Here is a 16,085-nt window from a genome sequence, read left to right on the forward strand (position 1 = left end):
ATTTAAAGAAGGAATTAGATTTAGCTCCTGGGGCTAAAGGGATCAAGGGGTATGGGGTGAAGATGGGATCAGGATATTGAATTTGGTGATCAGCCATGATCTTAATGAATGGTGGAGAAGGCTCGAGGGATCAAATGGTCTACTCCTGCTTCTATATACTAAGCACGTTTTGATATATATAATGTTACCCATGCCTGCGGCAGTCATTTTAATTCTACAACCTATCATGCTTTTATAGCTCATTATGTACAACAGGCAAACTTTTAGCACAAACACGCTCGCTTTAAGCAGTTTGTCTTGTGCAGGGAAATGTCTCCCGCACAATGTTACCTGCTGAAGATGAGATGCCGGTCAAAGCAGCCCCCATCCACTCCTCCGTACTTGGGGAAGGCAGACCTGTGCGTCACACGGGAGGTGAAATTCAATGGTGCCTGCCGCCTCTGCTTTGGCTCAGGGCACTGGTGAGGGGTAAAGAGGGAAAAAGGGGGGCAGGTGACAACAGGGTTCTTACAGCGGGCATGCTGTTCACGCAGGTACTCTGTTATAATGCTGTCCAAGGAGGGCGGTGATGGTAAGTGGCGGTCCAGTTGCTTTTTAATGGCTGGCGTCTGGTTGTAAGCCCCGTAGTCTGACTTTTGCCGAATTAGTCTCTGCTTCTTCAGGTTGGCACCATTGCAGGGAGATGGCTTCTCCTTGGAGAAGCTTATCTTGCCTATTATAGGTGAACCATTGGTGCAGGAGAGCACAGGGGTGGACGGGGCCCCTTGAGAAACTGCTACCTTTCCTTGGCAGGGTGATGAAAACGCAGGCAAATTGATGGTTCGTGATGAAATGCCGTTGGCTAGTCTGGGTGTTCGTGGTAAGCTGACAGGGGAGGTGCCAGGGGCTGCAGTTGCAAAGGCTGAAGAATGTGGTGCTGCGGTCTGGATGGCTGGTGTCCTGGGAAGGTCACCCTCCTTGGTGAGCGCTGAGGCAGTGTCATGCAGGCCATGAGACACCAGGTGGTTGCGGATGAGTAACAGCAGTTCTTTCTCAGAGAAGGTGATCCGGGTTTGTGCTACCACGTCTGCCTTCTGAAGCCGGGCCAGCGAGACGTCGGAGCCAATAGACAGTGGCTTCCCAGAGACACGCTCAATCAGCTCAGACGCATACTTACAGAATTTGACATGCTCGTGCCGCTTGTCCTGTAGCACTGGCTCACGCATCAGCTGCTGGATCTGACCACTGGTGAACAGGGGCAGCTTGCTGATAATCTGCTTCACAGCACTGCTCCGGGATAGGCCCACAAGCGCCTTGCACGCTAAGGTGCGGATCTGATCCGCATCTGTGATGGGCGCCTTCACGGTCAGCAGGGACAACAGCACCTTGATACCATTGTTGGCCTGCACCATGTTCCACATCTTGGTGAGCACACTCTCTGTGCTCTTGGGGTTCTGCAAGCTCTTCCGACGAGGGGTCCCGGAGTTGAACTTGCCAATGCTGGAGATGCGCTTATCAGGCCCACAGACGCAATTGATAATGACCTGAAGTGCAGATTTCTGTGTCTCGGCATCGTTAGCGAAGATGTCCCCCTCAGCAACTCCGAGAATAATGCTCATCCCTGCAAGGGAAAAAGAACCTTTTAACGCAGGACACCGTTTAATAGACCTGTAACCACTAACTTTATAGCTCAAAAATAGTCTCTCCAACAACTGAATAGTAGCACAATTTTGCACTCAACATTTCACAGCATTGAAACCTTAGTGCAAAGCACACAAACAGAAGGGAGAGAGAAGATTTCACACCCACCACCATTCATCATTGAAATTCTAATAGCAGTGGCTTTTTGGTACAGATGGGGCTCCTGAGAACTCATCACCTAAGAGTCCACCATTAAAGCTCTTCCACATTGCATTTACAAATAAATACTCTGCCTCAACTTCCAAATGGCAGGAGTCTCAAAAAGACAGTCTTCCCCAAAGGGGAAATGTGAAAGACTCAATCTTCAGTTATGAAGAGATCTGTCCCCATCTCCCAGATCAGACACAGCATGAAGTAGATAGAGTGAAGCTCCTTCCACTCTTCCCCAGGTAATAAGTCTCCAAATAGTTGAACATTTAGCTATTTCTTGTACTGGTCAACAGACTGGAAACATGGGACTGCTTGTCCTGTGAGCCATTAGGAATTGAATTGAGAGAGCACTTTTCAAGCAAGATTCTAATTTCATCTGATGAGTTTGGCAATCGATTTGCACAGTAAGAGTTTTAACAACACCAGGTTAAAGTCCAACAGGTTTATTTGGTAGCAAATGCCATTAGCTTTCGGAGTGCTGCTCCTTCGTCAGATGGAGTGGATATCTGCTCTCAAACAGGGCATACCATAGAACCATAGAAAATTACAGTTCAGAAACAGGCCTTTTGGCCCTTCTTGTCTGTGCCGAACCATTTTTTGTCTAGTCCCACTGACCTGCACTTGGACCATATCCCTCCACACCCCTCTCATCCATGAACCCGTCCAAGTTTTTCTTAAATGTTAAAAGTGACCCCGCATTTACCACTTTATCTGGCAGCTCATACAGAGACACAAAATCAAGTTACAGAATACTGATTAGAATGCGAATCTCTACAACCAACCAGGTCTTAAACATAGACAAAGTGAGTGGAGGGAGCATTAAGCACAGGTTAAAGAGATGTGTATTGTCTCCAGACAGGACAGCCAGTGAATTCTGCAAGCCCAGGAGGCAAGCTGTGGGGGTTACTGATAGTGTGACATAAACCCAAGAACCCGGTTTAGGCCATCCTCATGTGTGCGGAACTTGGCTATCAGTTTCTGCTCAGCGACTCTGCGCTGTCGTGTGTCGTGAAAGCCGCCTTGGAGAACGCTTACCCGAAGATCAGAGGCTGAATGCCCGTGACCACATCCAGAACCCAGATTATTATTGTATTTGTGATGGAAATTGTTGATTTTTGAAGTTAATTTTTGAACAAAGGAGAAAGTAAAACACACTCACCCACCGCAGTCACAGTAGATGACCCTTCATCCATCACATCTACTGGTTCAGCTAGCAAAAGCTGAGTTTTGGAAACCACAGTGAGGACAGCCAGCACATCTAGAGCAGAACGAACAGTATCACTCCTGAAGGAAGGAGAATGCAGAATTAAGGTGACACACCTTGCAGTCAGAAATGGGCGAATATATAACGGGGAATAAATGGCTGTGGAATGAAATTTGTACTTTGCTTCAGTCTTCACAAAGGAAGACATGAATAATGTATCAGAAGTGCAGAGAGAAACATGTTTTAGTGAGAAGCTGAAGGAAATCAGCATTAGTAGAGAAATGGTTTTGGGGAAATTGATGGGATTGAAGATGGATAAATCTCCAGGTCCTGATAATCTTCATCCCAGAGTACTTAAGGAAGTGGCCCTGGTTAAGGAAATGGCCCTGGAAATACTAGATCCATTGGTGGTTATTTTCCAAAATTCTTTCGACTCTGGAATAGTTCCTACAGATTGGAGAGTAGCTAACGTAAGCCCGCTATTCAAAAGGGAGGTAGAGAGAAAATAGTGAGCCTAAGGGGAAGTTGCTAGAGTCTATCATCAAGGATTTCATAACTTGGCATTTGGAAGGCAGAGGTATAATCAGACAAAGTCAGCATGGATTTACAGAAGGAAAATCATGCTTGCCGAATCTATTGGAATTCTTTGAGGATGTAACTAGTAGAGTTGACCAAGGAGAACCAGTGGAGTTGGTTTATTTAGACTTTCAGAAGACTTTCGATAAGGTCTCACATAACAGACTACTATGAAAAGTTAAAGCACATGGGATTGCAGATAATGCTGAGATGGACAGAAAGCTGGTTAGCTGATAGGAAGCAAAGAGTTGGCATAAATGGGTCTTTTTCTGATTGGCAGTCAACGACTAGTGAGGTTCTGCAGGGATCTGTGCTCGGACCCCAACTGTTCACATTATATATTAATGCTTTGGAAGAGGGGACTGACTGTACTATCTCCAAATTTGCAGAAGATACAAAATTGGATGGGAGGGCGAGTTGCGAGGATGATGCAATATAATGTGGATAAATGTGAAGTTATTCACTTTGATAGCAATAATATGAAGACAGATTATTACTTGAATGGGTGTAAATTGAGAGGGGGGTATACTCAACGAGATCTTGGAGTCCTCATGCATCAGTTGCTAAAAGTAAGTGCGCAGGTACAGCAGGCAGTAAAGACGACAAATGGTATGTTGGCCTTCATAGCGAGAGGATTTGAGTATGGGGTAGGGATATTTTGCTGTAATTGTATAGGGCATTGGTGAGGCCACACTGGAGTACGGTGTGCAGTTTTGGTGTCCTTATCTGATGAAGAATGTCCTTGCTAATATAGGGAGTACAGCGAAGTTTTACCAGGCTAATTCCTGGGATGGTAGGAATAAAATTAATGGAAAAGAAAACACACACAGATTACTGGGCAAAGGCTAGACATTAAACGGTTGTTTTATACAGAAATATAGAATCTCCACAGTGCAGAAAGAGGCGATTCGGCTAATCGAATCTGCACCCACTCTTCGAAAGTGCATTTTATCCAGGCCCACTGCACCAACCCCCCCCACCCCCATCACTGTAATCCCAAGTATTTACCACCTAACCTATACATCTTTGGACTGTGGTAGGTTCAATCCACCCAACCTATACATCTTTGGACTGTAGTAGGAAACTGGAGCACTGAGAAAATGCACGTATACACAGAATGCAAACTCCACACTGACAGGAACCCAGGGCTGGAATCGAACCTGGGTCCCTGCTGCTAACCTCTGTGCCACCGTGCTGCCCCAAATATAGCACAGAAACAGGCCATGAATCTCAACACAGGCATCCTCCCACTTTACTTGGTCTCACCCAATCAGCAAATCCTTCTATTCCATTACTTTGAAGACCGTATCAGGTCACTCCTCAGCGTTCCCTTTTCTAAAGAGGGCCCCCTTATCCAGTCTTTCCTGTTTTAGTTGAATAAACATTGACCAAGAAACCTACTGGCATTTGAATAGCCCTATGGGATCTTTTACATCCAGAGATGGCTGATGGATAGACAAAGCCTCAATTTAACACCTCATCTGGAAGATGAGGCTTCAAAATCCAGCACTCCCTCAATACTGCACTCCACCTCAAAGCTCTGGAGTGGGACTTGTGCCTGAACCTACGGCCTTCCAACTCAGGAGAGTGCGCTATTAATTGACAGCTTGACGTAAACCAATCATAAAATCTGCACTCAAATGGAATGTTGGTCTTTATTGCGAGAGGGATGGAGTATAAAAGCAGGGAGGTCATGCTGCAACTGTACAGGGTACTGGTGAGGCCACACCTAGAGTACAGTTTTGGTCCCCTTATTTAAGAAAGGATATATTAGCTTTGGAGGGGGTACAGAGAAGGTACACCAGGTTGATTCCGGAGACGAGGGGGTTAGCTTATGAGGAGAGATTGAGCCTGTACTCATTGGAGTTTAGAAGGTTGAGGGGAGATCTTATAGAGACATAAGATAATGAAGGGGCTGGACAGGGTAGAAGCAGCGAAGTTATTTTCACTTACAATGGAAACAAGAACGAGGGGGGCATAGCCTCAAAATACAGGGGAGTCAATTTAGAACAGAGTTGAGGAGGAACTTCTCCCAGAGGATAGTGAATCTTTGGAATTCTCTGCCCAATGAAGCAGTCGAGGCTACCTCGTTAAATGTGTAAGTCACAGATAGATAGATTTTTAACCATTAAAGGAATTAAGGATTATGGGGAGTGGGCGGGTAAGTGGAACTGAACCCACTATCAGATCAGCCATGATCTTATTGAATGGCGGAGCAGGCTTGAGGGGCTAGATGGCCTACTCCTGCTCCTATTTCTTATGTTCTAAGTCCATTAGCTTTGAAATAACCTTTTTCTTTCAACATGTAGATCAAAGTTTGTTTCTTTTAAACTCTGGTTTTCCTTCTGAACAGTTCCCAGATTAAATACAATTTCAGTCAAGTGCCCTTTTAAACAATTTCTAATCTGCATGCATATAACAAAAATTTAGGTGAGTCGGTATTTACTTTGGTAAGTGAAAAGGTCAAGTGTGACAGAGGTGTCAAAACCCTTTCCTTAGGAGTGTATGTCAAATCACAACACCACATGTTGCAAGATTTCATAGACAGTAATGATGTGGGACTGCACTGAATGTATCACATGCTCCCAAACTCGAGCACTGATGCTCAGAGGGAGGGAGGGAAGAGGAAAAGAACAATGCCGGTGGAGCAGAGGGGGGGATACAATGTCAGTGTACAGGGGACATTGAAAGCCCTCGTTTCTTTTGAATACAAACACTGTTTTTCAGTACAGTACTTTGACTATATTGCTCCAGGCAGACAAGATGTACTGACATGATAAAGCTGTCCGCACAATATCCAGCTATAGTTATCTGCTTGGATCATTTATAAACACCGTCAAAGGAATGCTCTCACTCACTCAAGTGATGTTATCCCCTGGAGATCTTCTCCAAGCAAAAATGTCTCTCAGAAACAAGTTCCCATTTAAGAATACAAACTTGACCAGGAGTCATCCAGATCCTCAACGTTAGCTTTATTCTCTCTCCACAGATGCTGTCAGATCTGCTGAGATTGTCCAGCATTTTCTGTTTTTATTTCAGATTCCAGCATCTGCAGTACTGTTCTTTTATCTACTCCTCGATCTGCTGTATCTTCACTTGGTTCTCAACTGGAGAATGCCAGTAAGTAACTGCCTCAAATCCAACAGGTGGTCAGATTCTGTGATACCACCAAAACAGCCAAAAAATATCTGCTTCTGAGAAATGAGCTGAATCTGTCCACCTGCTTGCTTAGTTCCTGGAGGAACCTGGCAGAAATCCCTTGCCTATGGTTAGGATTGGAGAGAGAAGGTAAATAATGTTGGGTTGGATAACTTACTAAGATGTTAAAGACCAGTAGATTGCAGTTTGAAGGCTGGATTAAAGTGGAATTAAGCTCCTTGCTAAAACCAGCTAACCAGTATTCAGCTCCTAGACAGGTCTGTCCAAAACCTGTTTTGCCACAGTACATAGTTTTATATTTATTCTGGTTGCACTGACCTGGTACTAACAGACACTGTGTATGACCCTATAGGTTGTTATCAGCAGAAGGGGACACATCAGCAGATAGGGGGAACTATGCCTTACTTCTTCCCCTCTTCTTTTGTGACAATTCCCCCCCCCCCCCCCCCCCCCCCCAAGGCTCCTTATGGGTAAGCAGTTCTTCTTTGACACCTAATTAATGTGCATATTCTCTAAATGTGTGCTCAAATAGAGAGAGGTGGGGAAAGGCAGCCGTAGTAGATGCATCAGAACCAATCCTAGCTAACACACGTTCACTGTCACATATAGCTGGCAAATGAACTACCGCCAATTTTGTTCTAGATAAACTAGAACTGTAACTCTACCTCCCATCTGACCTGGCCGAGATCAGTTAACTTGGATGGAAACTGGGAGGATCTTATTCAACGCAGCTCAACTGTAACCAAATGCTTGGATTTCTTGGTGTCTGTGACAAGGGTGACTTCCTGTATTTCAACTGCATTTGGAATAGCACAAAAATGGGAATACTTGAGCTGACTCAACACTGCTGTAGATTTGGTTACTGTAGCTGTACTGTTGATTGCGCAGTCCTGAGGCATATCAACTCAAGGTCAGAAATAGGAAAGGTTACCACAAAATCTCAAACTTCAGGAGTGGGTACCATCTCTCACTTTCTGCAAGATTTGTCTGGGTCAATTTTGTTAACTCCTTTATATCTCTGCACCCCTCTCCTGAACACCCAACTCTTTGATCAATCCTTCTAATATCCCTGTCCATAACCCACCATGCACTAAGTGACCATGCCTCTGAAGTGCCTCAAGATATTATTCTTCATTAAATGTGCTAAATGCAAGTTAACATCCCAATCTTGTAATGTCCTGTTAGGGTCTCCCAAACCTTCCTGGCCACGGACTGTTGTGACCTCCCAACAGTACTGATTGAACGTCTGAGGAACTTTTCTTATTATGCTTAGAGTTAAACCATAAAAGCTTGATTGCTTTTGCGCAATAAGTACCAGCAGAAATTAATAAATTAGGTTGTCTTATTTCTTTTATACGTAAATAAGTGTACTCACTCTCTCCCACACCCCCACCCACTCGCACTCATCCTATTTGCGTGCATACACACCCCTCTCTCGCGCGCACAAGCCCCTAGCACTCCTTTTGTGTGCGCGCACACACCCCACACACAAAGACAAGCCCTTAACCCTCTCTCTCATATGTTGGTGATCTGCGTTCGCCTGCACCCTATCCCCCGCTCATCTCCCCCTTTACCATTCACTGACTCCTGCTACACTGGCTGCTTCCCCCACTGCACTAGCCACATTCCTCGCTGCCACCCCCAGGCCGCGGAACACAGCTTTGCAAACCATGTCTTATTAGATTACCAAGGAAACATCTAAAAAAAAACAAGGTGCACTCTGTTCCCACTCCGCTTTCTCAAACACTTGCTAAAACCAGCTAACCATTGTTCAAAACTGTGGAGCTCCATTCCACTTTAATCCAGCCTCCAAACTGCAATCTACTGGTCTTTAACATCTTACTAAGTTATCTAACCCAACATTACTTACGTTCTCTCTCCAGTCCTAACCATAGGCAAGGAATTTCTGCCAGGTTCCTCCAAAAATGAAAGTACTAGACCCCTTAAGCTTCAAAAAAGCCTAACCTGTGAAGCAGTAGCTCTGCTACCCTGACACAAAGGCAGCTAGACTGTTACATATATTTTAAACAGTTGTGTGCTTTAAAGTCCAATTATCAGGATGCACGTATTTTCAAAACCAACAAGAGTAAATTAATTCAGTCCCATTGACACTGCTGAGCTATTTCACGGGAACTTAGAAGAAACAATAAACTAGAGAACAACATCTTTTAAGAGCACATTTTGCAGTAGTCCTTCAACCGGAAATGTGAAAGCATGGGTCAAAGTCTACCTGCCATAATAAGTCCTCCAGTCACAAGCGATGGATATGAGCTGTAACAAAAGTTGTACACAAGAAAGCTTGTGAAAGACTTCAGCTGGCTCCCAGAATAATCTTGTTGGGCCATATTCAATCAGAAACTCCATCATCTCCATAACCTGCTCATGGGTGTAGGAACAGGCCTAGAAGAGAGATTTTTAAAAAAGTGATTAGTTCCAATAGATCCAACAGTAGCCATCTTAACATCTGTGGCCCCCAAGCTCATGAATCGGCGGCACGGTGGCACAGTGGTTAGCACTGCTGCCTCACAGCTCCAGGGTCCCGGGTTCGATTCCCGGCTCGGGTCACTGTCTGAGTGGAGTTTGCACATTCTCCTCGTGTCTGCGTGGGTTTCCTCCGGGTGCCCCGGTTTCCTCCCACAGTCCAAAGATGTGCGGGTTAGGTTGATTGGCCAGGTTAAAAAAAATTGCCCCTTAGAGTCCTGGGATGCGTAGGTTAGAGGGATTAGTGGGTAAAATATGTGGGGGTAGGGCCTGGGTGGGATTGTGGTCGGTGCAGACTCGATGGGCCGAATGGCCTCCTTCTGCACTGTAGGGTTTCTATGATTTCTATGAATCACAGAGGACAGGAGAGCCACATTCAAGGGCAAGAAATGAGGGTTGGGCAATAAATGCTGGCCTAGCCATCAACACCCACACCCCATAAATGAATAAAAAAGGTGCAGAATCAGGCCAACAATTCTTAGACTGATCAACATTAGGTCAATAAAAAGTTTCCCTGAAAAAACGGTCTTTGACTTGAGGCACAATTTCTAAATGGAAAATTATATTCCTCACGTTATTATGCTTCTGGAAAGAAAAATATCCACAGCAGTGATTCGCAACGTTTACTCTGGATGCAAAGTGAAATGGGTTACTCAAACATGACCAGCTTTCTGTATGGGAAGATACAAAATTACATGTGACATTGTCCAGGGATAATGTCACAAACCAACATGAATCAAAGCTTCTTAAACTAACATACACCCTCCACCTAAGTTAATACGTTTAGAAAGATGCCTATCCAATATTACACACACGTCTAAGCTTTCCCTAGGCTCTCCCTAGCTGAGTAGAAAGAGAAAGATTTTTTAAAATTAAAAACAAGTTATCCTCTTCACCCTTAAACAAGCAGAACTCAACTTCACACAACATCAAATCAACACGGTAAAGCATTTTGCACAAAAATTCTGACTTTGATACAATGACAGGATACAATGACAGTTCCTAGCCTGCTCACTGTTGAAAGGAACCTGGTATCTCAGAGAGAAGTCACTTAATAAAGCTTGGTTTAAAATCTACATCCATCCTAAAGTTGCAGGGGCTACTTGAGAACATGTGGGTACGAAGCACAAGCACACGTGGCTCTCAGTAAACTCGCTCATACAGACATTAACATGCTCTTTAACTTGCATAAAGGATAAACTTGCATAGCACCCAGAATAGTTGCTGTTGAAAAGGAGCGCAGCAGGAGACAACTTGATAACAACTCGATTTTCATTGATTTTGTTTCCACCCTTCTCACCTGGTCCATTTCCAACATTTTCCTTTCTTGACTTCTTGGGGTTTCTGGCGATAGACTGTCTGCCAATATTCGTTACAAGTCCATCAACTCAAGACTGCTATCTTAGAGCATAGAGTTGTACAGCATAGAAAAGGCCCTTTGGCCCATCAAGTCTGCACCGACAATAACTACCACTAAAGTTGCGCTAATCTTATTTTCCAGCATGGTCCCATATTCTTGAATGTTGTGATTTTTCAAGTGCTTATCCAAATACTTTTTATAGGTTGTAAGGCCTCCACTATCTTCCCAGGCAGTGCATTCCAGATTCTCACCACCCTCAGGGAGTGAAAATATTTTGTCTCAAATCCCCTGCCCCTCACCGTAAAACTATGCCCCCTCGTGATTTACCCCTCAACCAAGAGGAACAGCTGCTTCCTAACACCCTGTCCATACCCCATAATCTTATATACCTCAATCAGCCTTCAAATCCCCTGCCCCTCACCGTAAAACTATGCCCCCTCGTGATTTACCCCTCAACCAAGAGGAACAGCTGCTTCCTAACACCCTGTCCATACCCCATAATCTTATATACCTCAATCAGCCTTCTGGTCCAGCCTACACGTGACTCAGGTTGACTCTTAACTTCTCTCGAGGGCAATTAGGAATAGACAACAAATGCTGGCCTTGCTAACAACAAGCACATCCCATGAACGATTAAAAAGAAAAGCTATTTCAAAACCATTAACCAATCTCGTTATTTCATATCTCCAGAATGCAGTCTTTTTTCAAAACTTGATGCTGAGTCGTAAGTTCTTGCCATTGAATATATTTCCCATTTGGAAGAAAATGGAGGACCCGTTCACCTGAATACTGTCCTAAAACTTGACTTTAGGGCCTATCCTCTCTCTTTTTGCTACAACTGTTTTGTAATTTTACAATATATAATTTGGTGTCAAAACCCCCCACCTATGCTGAAAAGATTGACAGCTCTCCACACAGGTTTCATACATCTGCACACACCTTACATGGTGGATGTGGGTGAATAATAGCGCCTCCTTCTGTCCGTTGCAAGGATCTTTTCACGTGCTCCAGTTTAATCCCCAAATGTGACTCGAAGTACCTACGTAGTGCCATGCATGTGTGCTTGGCAGTTTGGCGGCTGGCAAAGATCTCGTCATCACTGAGCAGAGCACCCTGATCTTCCAGGTTTAAGATTTCCAGCGTGCTGATCTACAGAAGAGACACAAACAAAATTAAATTCAGGCCACATGGTCAAATTAGGGCTTCTGAGCACATATGGAACAAAGGAACAAAAGTCTATATAAGCCTCTCATAAGAACATAAGAAATAGGAGCAGGAGTAGGCCATCTAGCCCCTCGAGCCTGCCCCGCCATTCAATAAGATCATGGCTGATCTGACGTGGATCAGTACCACTTACCCGCCTGATCCCCATAACCCTTAATTCCCTTACCGATCAGGAATCCATCCATCCGTGCTTTAAACATATTCAGCGAGGTAGCCTCCACCACCTCAGTGGGCAGAGAATTCCAGAGATTCACCACCCTCTGGGAGAAGAAGTTCCTCCTCAACTCTGTCTTAAACCGACCCCCCTTTATTTTGAGGCGGTGTCCTCTAGTTTTAACTTCCTTACTAAGTGGAAAGAATCTCTCCGCCTCCACCCTATCCAGCCCCCGCATTATCTTATAAGTCTCCATGAGATCCCCCCTCATCCTTCTAAACTCCAACGAGTACAAACCCAATCTCCTCAGCCTCTCCTCATAATCCAAACCCCTCATCTCCGGTATCAACCTGGTGAACCTTCTCTGCACTCCCTCCAATGCCAATATATCCTTCCTCATATAAGGGGACCAATACTGCACACAGTATTCCAGCTGCGGCCTCACCAATGCCCTGTACAGGTGCATCAAGACATCCCTGCTTTTATATTCTATCCCCCTCGCAATATAGGCCAACATCCCATTTGCCTTCTTGATCACCTGTTGTACCTGCAGACTGGGCTTTTGCGTCTCATGCACAAGGACCCCCAGGTCCCTTTGCACGGTAGCATGTTTTAATTTGTTTCCATTGAGATAGTAATCCCATTTGTTATTATTTCCTCCAAAGTGTATAACCTCGCATTTCTCAACGTTATACTCCATTTGCCATATCCTCGCCCACTCACTCAGCCTGTCCAAATCTCTCTGCAGATCTTCTCCGTCCTCCACACGATTCACTTTTCCACTTATCTTTGTGTCGTCTGCAAACTTCGTTACCCTACACTCCGTCCCCTCCTCCAGATCATCTATATAAATAGTAAACAGTTGCGGCCCGAGTACCGATCCCTGCGGCACGCCACTAGTTACCTTCCTCCAACCGGAAAAACACCCATTTATTCCGACTCTTTGCTTCCTGTCGGATAGCCAGTCCCCAATCCACTTTAACACACTACCCCCAACTCCGTGTGCCCTAATCTTCTTCAGCAGCCTTTTATGGGGCACCTTATCAAACGCCTTTTGGAAATCCAAAAACACCGCATCCACCGGTTCTCCTCCATCAACCGCCCTAGTCACATCTTCATAAAAATCCAACATGTTCGTCAAGCACGACTTTCCCCTCATGAATCCATGCTGCGTCTGATTGATCGAACCATTTCTATCCAGATGCCCTGCTATCTCCTCTTTAATAATGGATTCCAGCATTTTCCCTACTACAGACGTTAAGCTGACCGGCCTATAGTTACCCGCCTTTTGTCTCCTTCCTTTTTTAAACAGCGGCGTAACATTAGCCGTTTTCCAATCAACCGGCACTACCCCAGAATGCAACGAGTTTTGATAAATAATCACTAACGCATCCACTATTACCTCTGACATTTCTTTCAATACCCTGGGATGCATTCCATCCGGACCCGGGGACTTGTCCACCTTCAGTCCCATTAGTCTACCCAGCACTGCCTCTCTGGTAACATTAATCGTATTAAGTATTTCTCCTGCTGCCAACCCTCTATCGTTAATATTTGGCAAACTATTTGTGTCCTCCACCGTGAAGACCGACACAAAAAACGTATTTAAAGACTCAGCCATATCCTCATTTCCCACTATTAACTCCCCCCTCTCGTCCTCCAAGGGTCCAACATTCACTCTAGCCACTCTATTCCTTTTTATATATTTATAAAAACTTTTACTATCATTTTTTATATTAATTGCTAGCCTAGCTTCATAGTCTATCCTTCCTTTCTTTATCGCTTTCTTAGTCTCTCTTTGTTGTTTCTTAAATTTTTCCCAATCACTTGTTTCTCCACTATTTTTGGCCACTCTGTACGCAGCTGTTTTTATTTTAATACTCTCCTTTATTTCCTTCATTATCCACGGCTGGTTCTCCCTTTTCTTACAATCCTTGTTTTTTGCTGGAATATATTTTTGCTGAGAACTGAAAAGGATCTCCTTAAAAATCCTCCACTGTTCCTCAGCTATCCTACCTGCCAGCCTGCTCTCCCAGTCTACCTTAGCCAATTCATCCCTCATCCTATCATATTTCCCTCTGTTCAAACAGAGGACACTGGTTTGAGACCAAACTTTCTCCTCTTCCATCTGAATCAGAAATTCGACCATATTGTGGTCACTAGACCCAAGAGGGTCCTTCACAATAAGATCCTTAATTCTACCTACCTCGTTACACAATACCAGATCCAAAATAGCTCGTTCTCTCGTCGGTTCCGTAACATGCTGTTCAAGGAAACTATCCCGACAGCATTCTAAGAACTCTTCCTCCATTCCACCCTTACCGACTTGAGTCTGCCAGTCAATGTGCATGTTGAAGTCCCCCATGATTATTGCCGTTCCGTTTTTACACGCATCCCTTATCTGCTTGTTTATAGCCCTCCCCACCTCAACATTATTATTTGGGGGCCTATATACCACACCTACTAGTGTCTTTCTCCCTCTACTATTCCTCATCTCTACCCATAATGATTCCACGTTTTGTTCCTCAGAGCCTATGTCATCCCTCAGTACTACCCTGATATTATCTCTTATTAATAGCGCGACCCCACCACCTTTTCCTTCCTGTCTATTCTTCCTAAACGCCTGATACCCCTGGATATTCATCTCCCAGTCCTGGATACCTTTCAGCCACGTTTCTGTAATGGCCACTAGATCGTACTCACTTGTGCTGATTTGCACCATCAACTCATTCACCTTGTTCCGAATGCTTCGTGCATTCAGGCAAAGTGTCCTTATTCCAGCTTTTATCTGGACCCGCTTTGATGAGTCGCGAACACCCTCTCCCTCTACTCCCTCATCTAAATTACCGCCTTCATTCACTTGCACCCTCTCCTCTACCATTAATTTTGTAATTCCCCTTACCCCTGCATCCTCCCCCCCATCAATTAGTTCCTTGATCCTAGTCAACTCTTCTAGCTCCCCTCCCCCCAACCTATCTAGTTTAAATTCTCCCCAGTAGCCTTAGCCAACCTACCGGCCAGGATATTGGTCCCCGTGTGGTTCAAGTTCCACCCGTTTTTTGTATACAGATCACCCCTGCCCCTAAAGAGGTCCCAATGGTCCAGGAACCTGAATCCCTGCCCCCTGCACCAGTCCCTCAGCCACACATTCATCCTCCACCTCACTCCATTCCTGCCCTCACCTTCCCGTGGCACAGGCAGTAATCCTGAGATTACTACCTTTGCTTTCCTCTTTCTCAGCTGTCTCCCTAATTCCCTGTACTCCCTTTTCACGACCCCTTCTCCCTTCCTACCCACATCAGCGGTACCAATATGAACCGCTACCTCAGGCTCCTCTCCCTCCCACCTCAGGATTTCCGGGACGCGACTAGCGACATCCTGGATCCCGGCCCCAGGGAGGCAGACCACCATGCGAGAATCCCGCCTACCTCCGCAGAAACGCCTGTCTGTCCCCTTCACCATCGAGTCCCCGATTAACACCGCCTTCCTCCTCTTTTCCTTAGCCCTCTGAGTTACAGGGCTGGACTCCACTGCAGAGACACGGCCACTGCTGCTTCCCCCAGGCGGGCTGTCCCCCCCAGCAGTACTCAAGCAGGAGTACTTGTTGTGCAGGGGCAAATCCACCGGGGTGCTCTCAACCACCCTAGCCTTACCCTTCCTGGCCGTCACCCACTTGGCCTCCTCCCGTGGCCCTGGTGTGACCACCTGATGATAGCTCTTGTCTATCACCTCCTCATTCTCCCTCATCAGCCTAAGATCCTCGAGCTGTAGTTCCAGCTCCCTAACACGGTCCCTCAGGAACCGCAGCTCGACACACCCCTCACAGATGTGGATGTCCGGGAGGCAAGATGCCTCCAGGACCTCCCACATCCTACACTGGGAACAACACACTGGTTTCACACTCATACTGGACACTTTATGTCAAGTAAGACAGTGAAAAGTTAATAAGAGTGTAAGGAAACAAAAACTCACCCCTGCTCGTCCAAGCCCTGTGAGCCAAAGCCCTGACAGCTCACTCAACTTCCCACTCACTCTGCTGCCCGCTGTATACTTTGGTGCACTTTTAAACCCTCCAAAAACTTCCCCTGGCCACTCCT

The 16,085-nt window shown here is 45.4% G+C and overlaps 1 protein-coding gene across 4 annotated transcripts in view; it reads right to left on the bottom strand.

The window, feature by feature from the left end:
- dcaf1 (ddb1 and cul4 associated factor 1) overlaps positions 1–16,085 on the bottom strand; it is a 102,455-nt gene that overhangs the window by 34,405 nt on the left and 51,965 nt on the right. For all 4 annotated transcript variants that reach the window (XM_078209365.1, XM_078209366.1, XM_078209367.1 and 1 more), the window contains 4 exons: positions 11,550–11,759; positions 9,000–9,169; positions 2,990–3,114; positions 331–1,600 (listed from right to left, as the gene is read on the bottom strand). In XM_078209365.1, coding sequence (XP_078065491.1) covers positions 331–1,600; positions 2,990–3,114; positions 9,000–9,169; positions 11,550–11,759 — 1,775 coding nt within the window. The remainder of the gene's footprint in view (positions 1–330; positions 1,601–2,989; positions 3,115–8,999; positions 9,170–11,549; positions 11,760–16,085) is intronic.

The sequence above is a fragment of the Mustelus asterias genome, chromosome 3 (genome assembly GCF_964213995.1).
Source record: "Mustelus asterias chromosome 3, sMusAst1.hap1.1, whole genome shotgun sequence".
In the NCBI taxonomy this organism is placed as follows: Eukaryota; Metazoa; Chordata; class Chondrichthyes; order Carcharhiniformes; family Triakidae; genus Mustelus; species Mustelus asterias.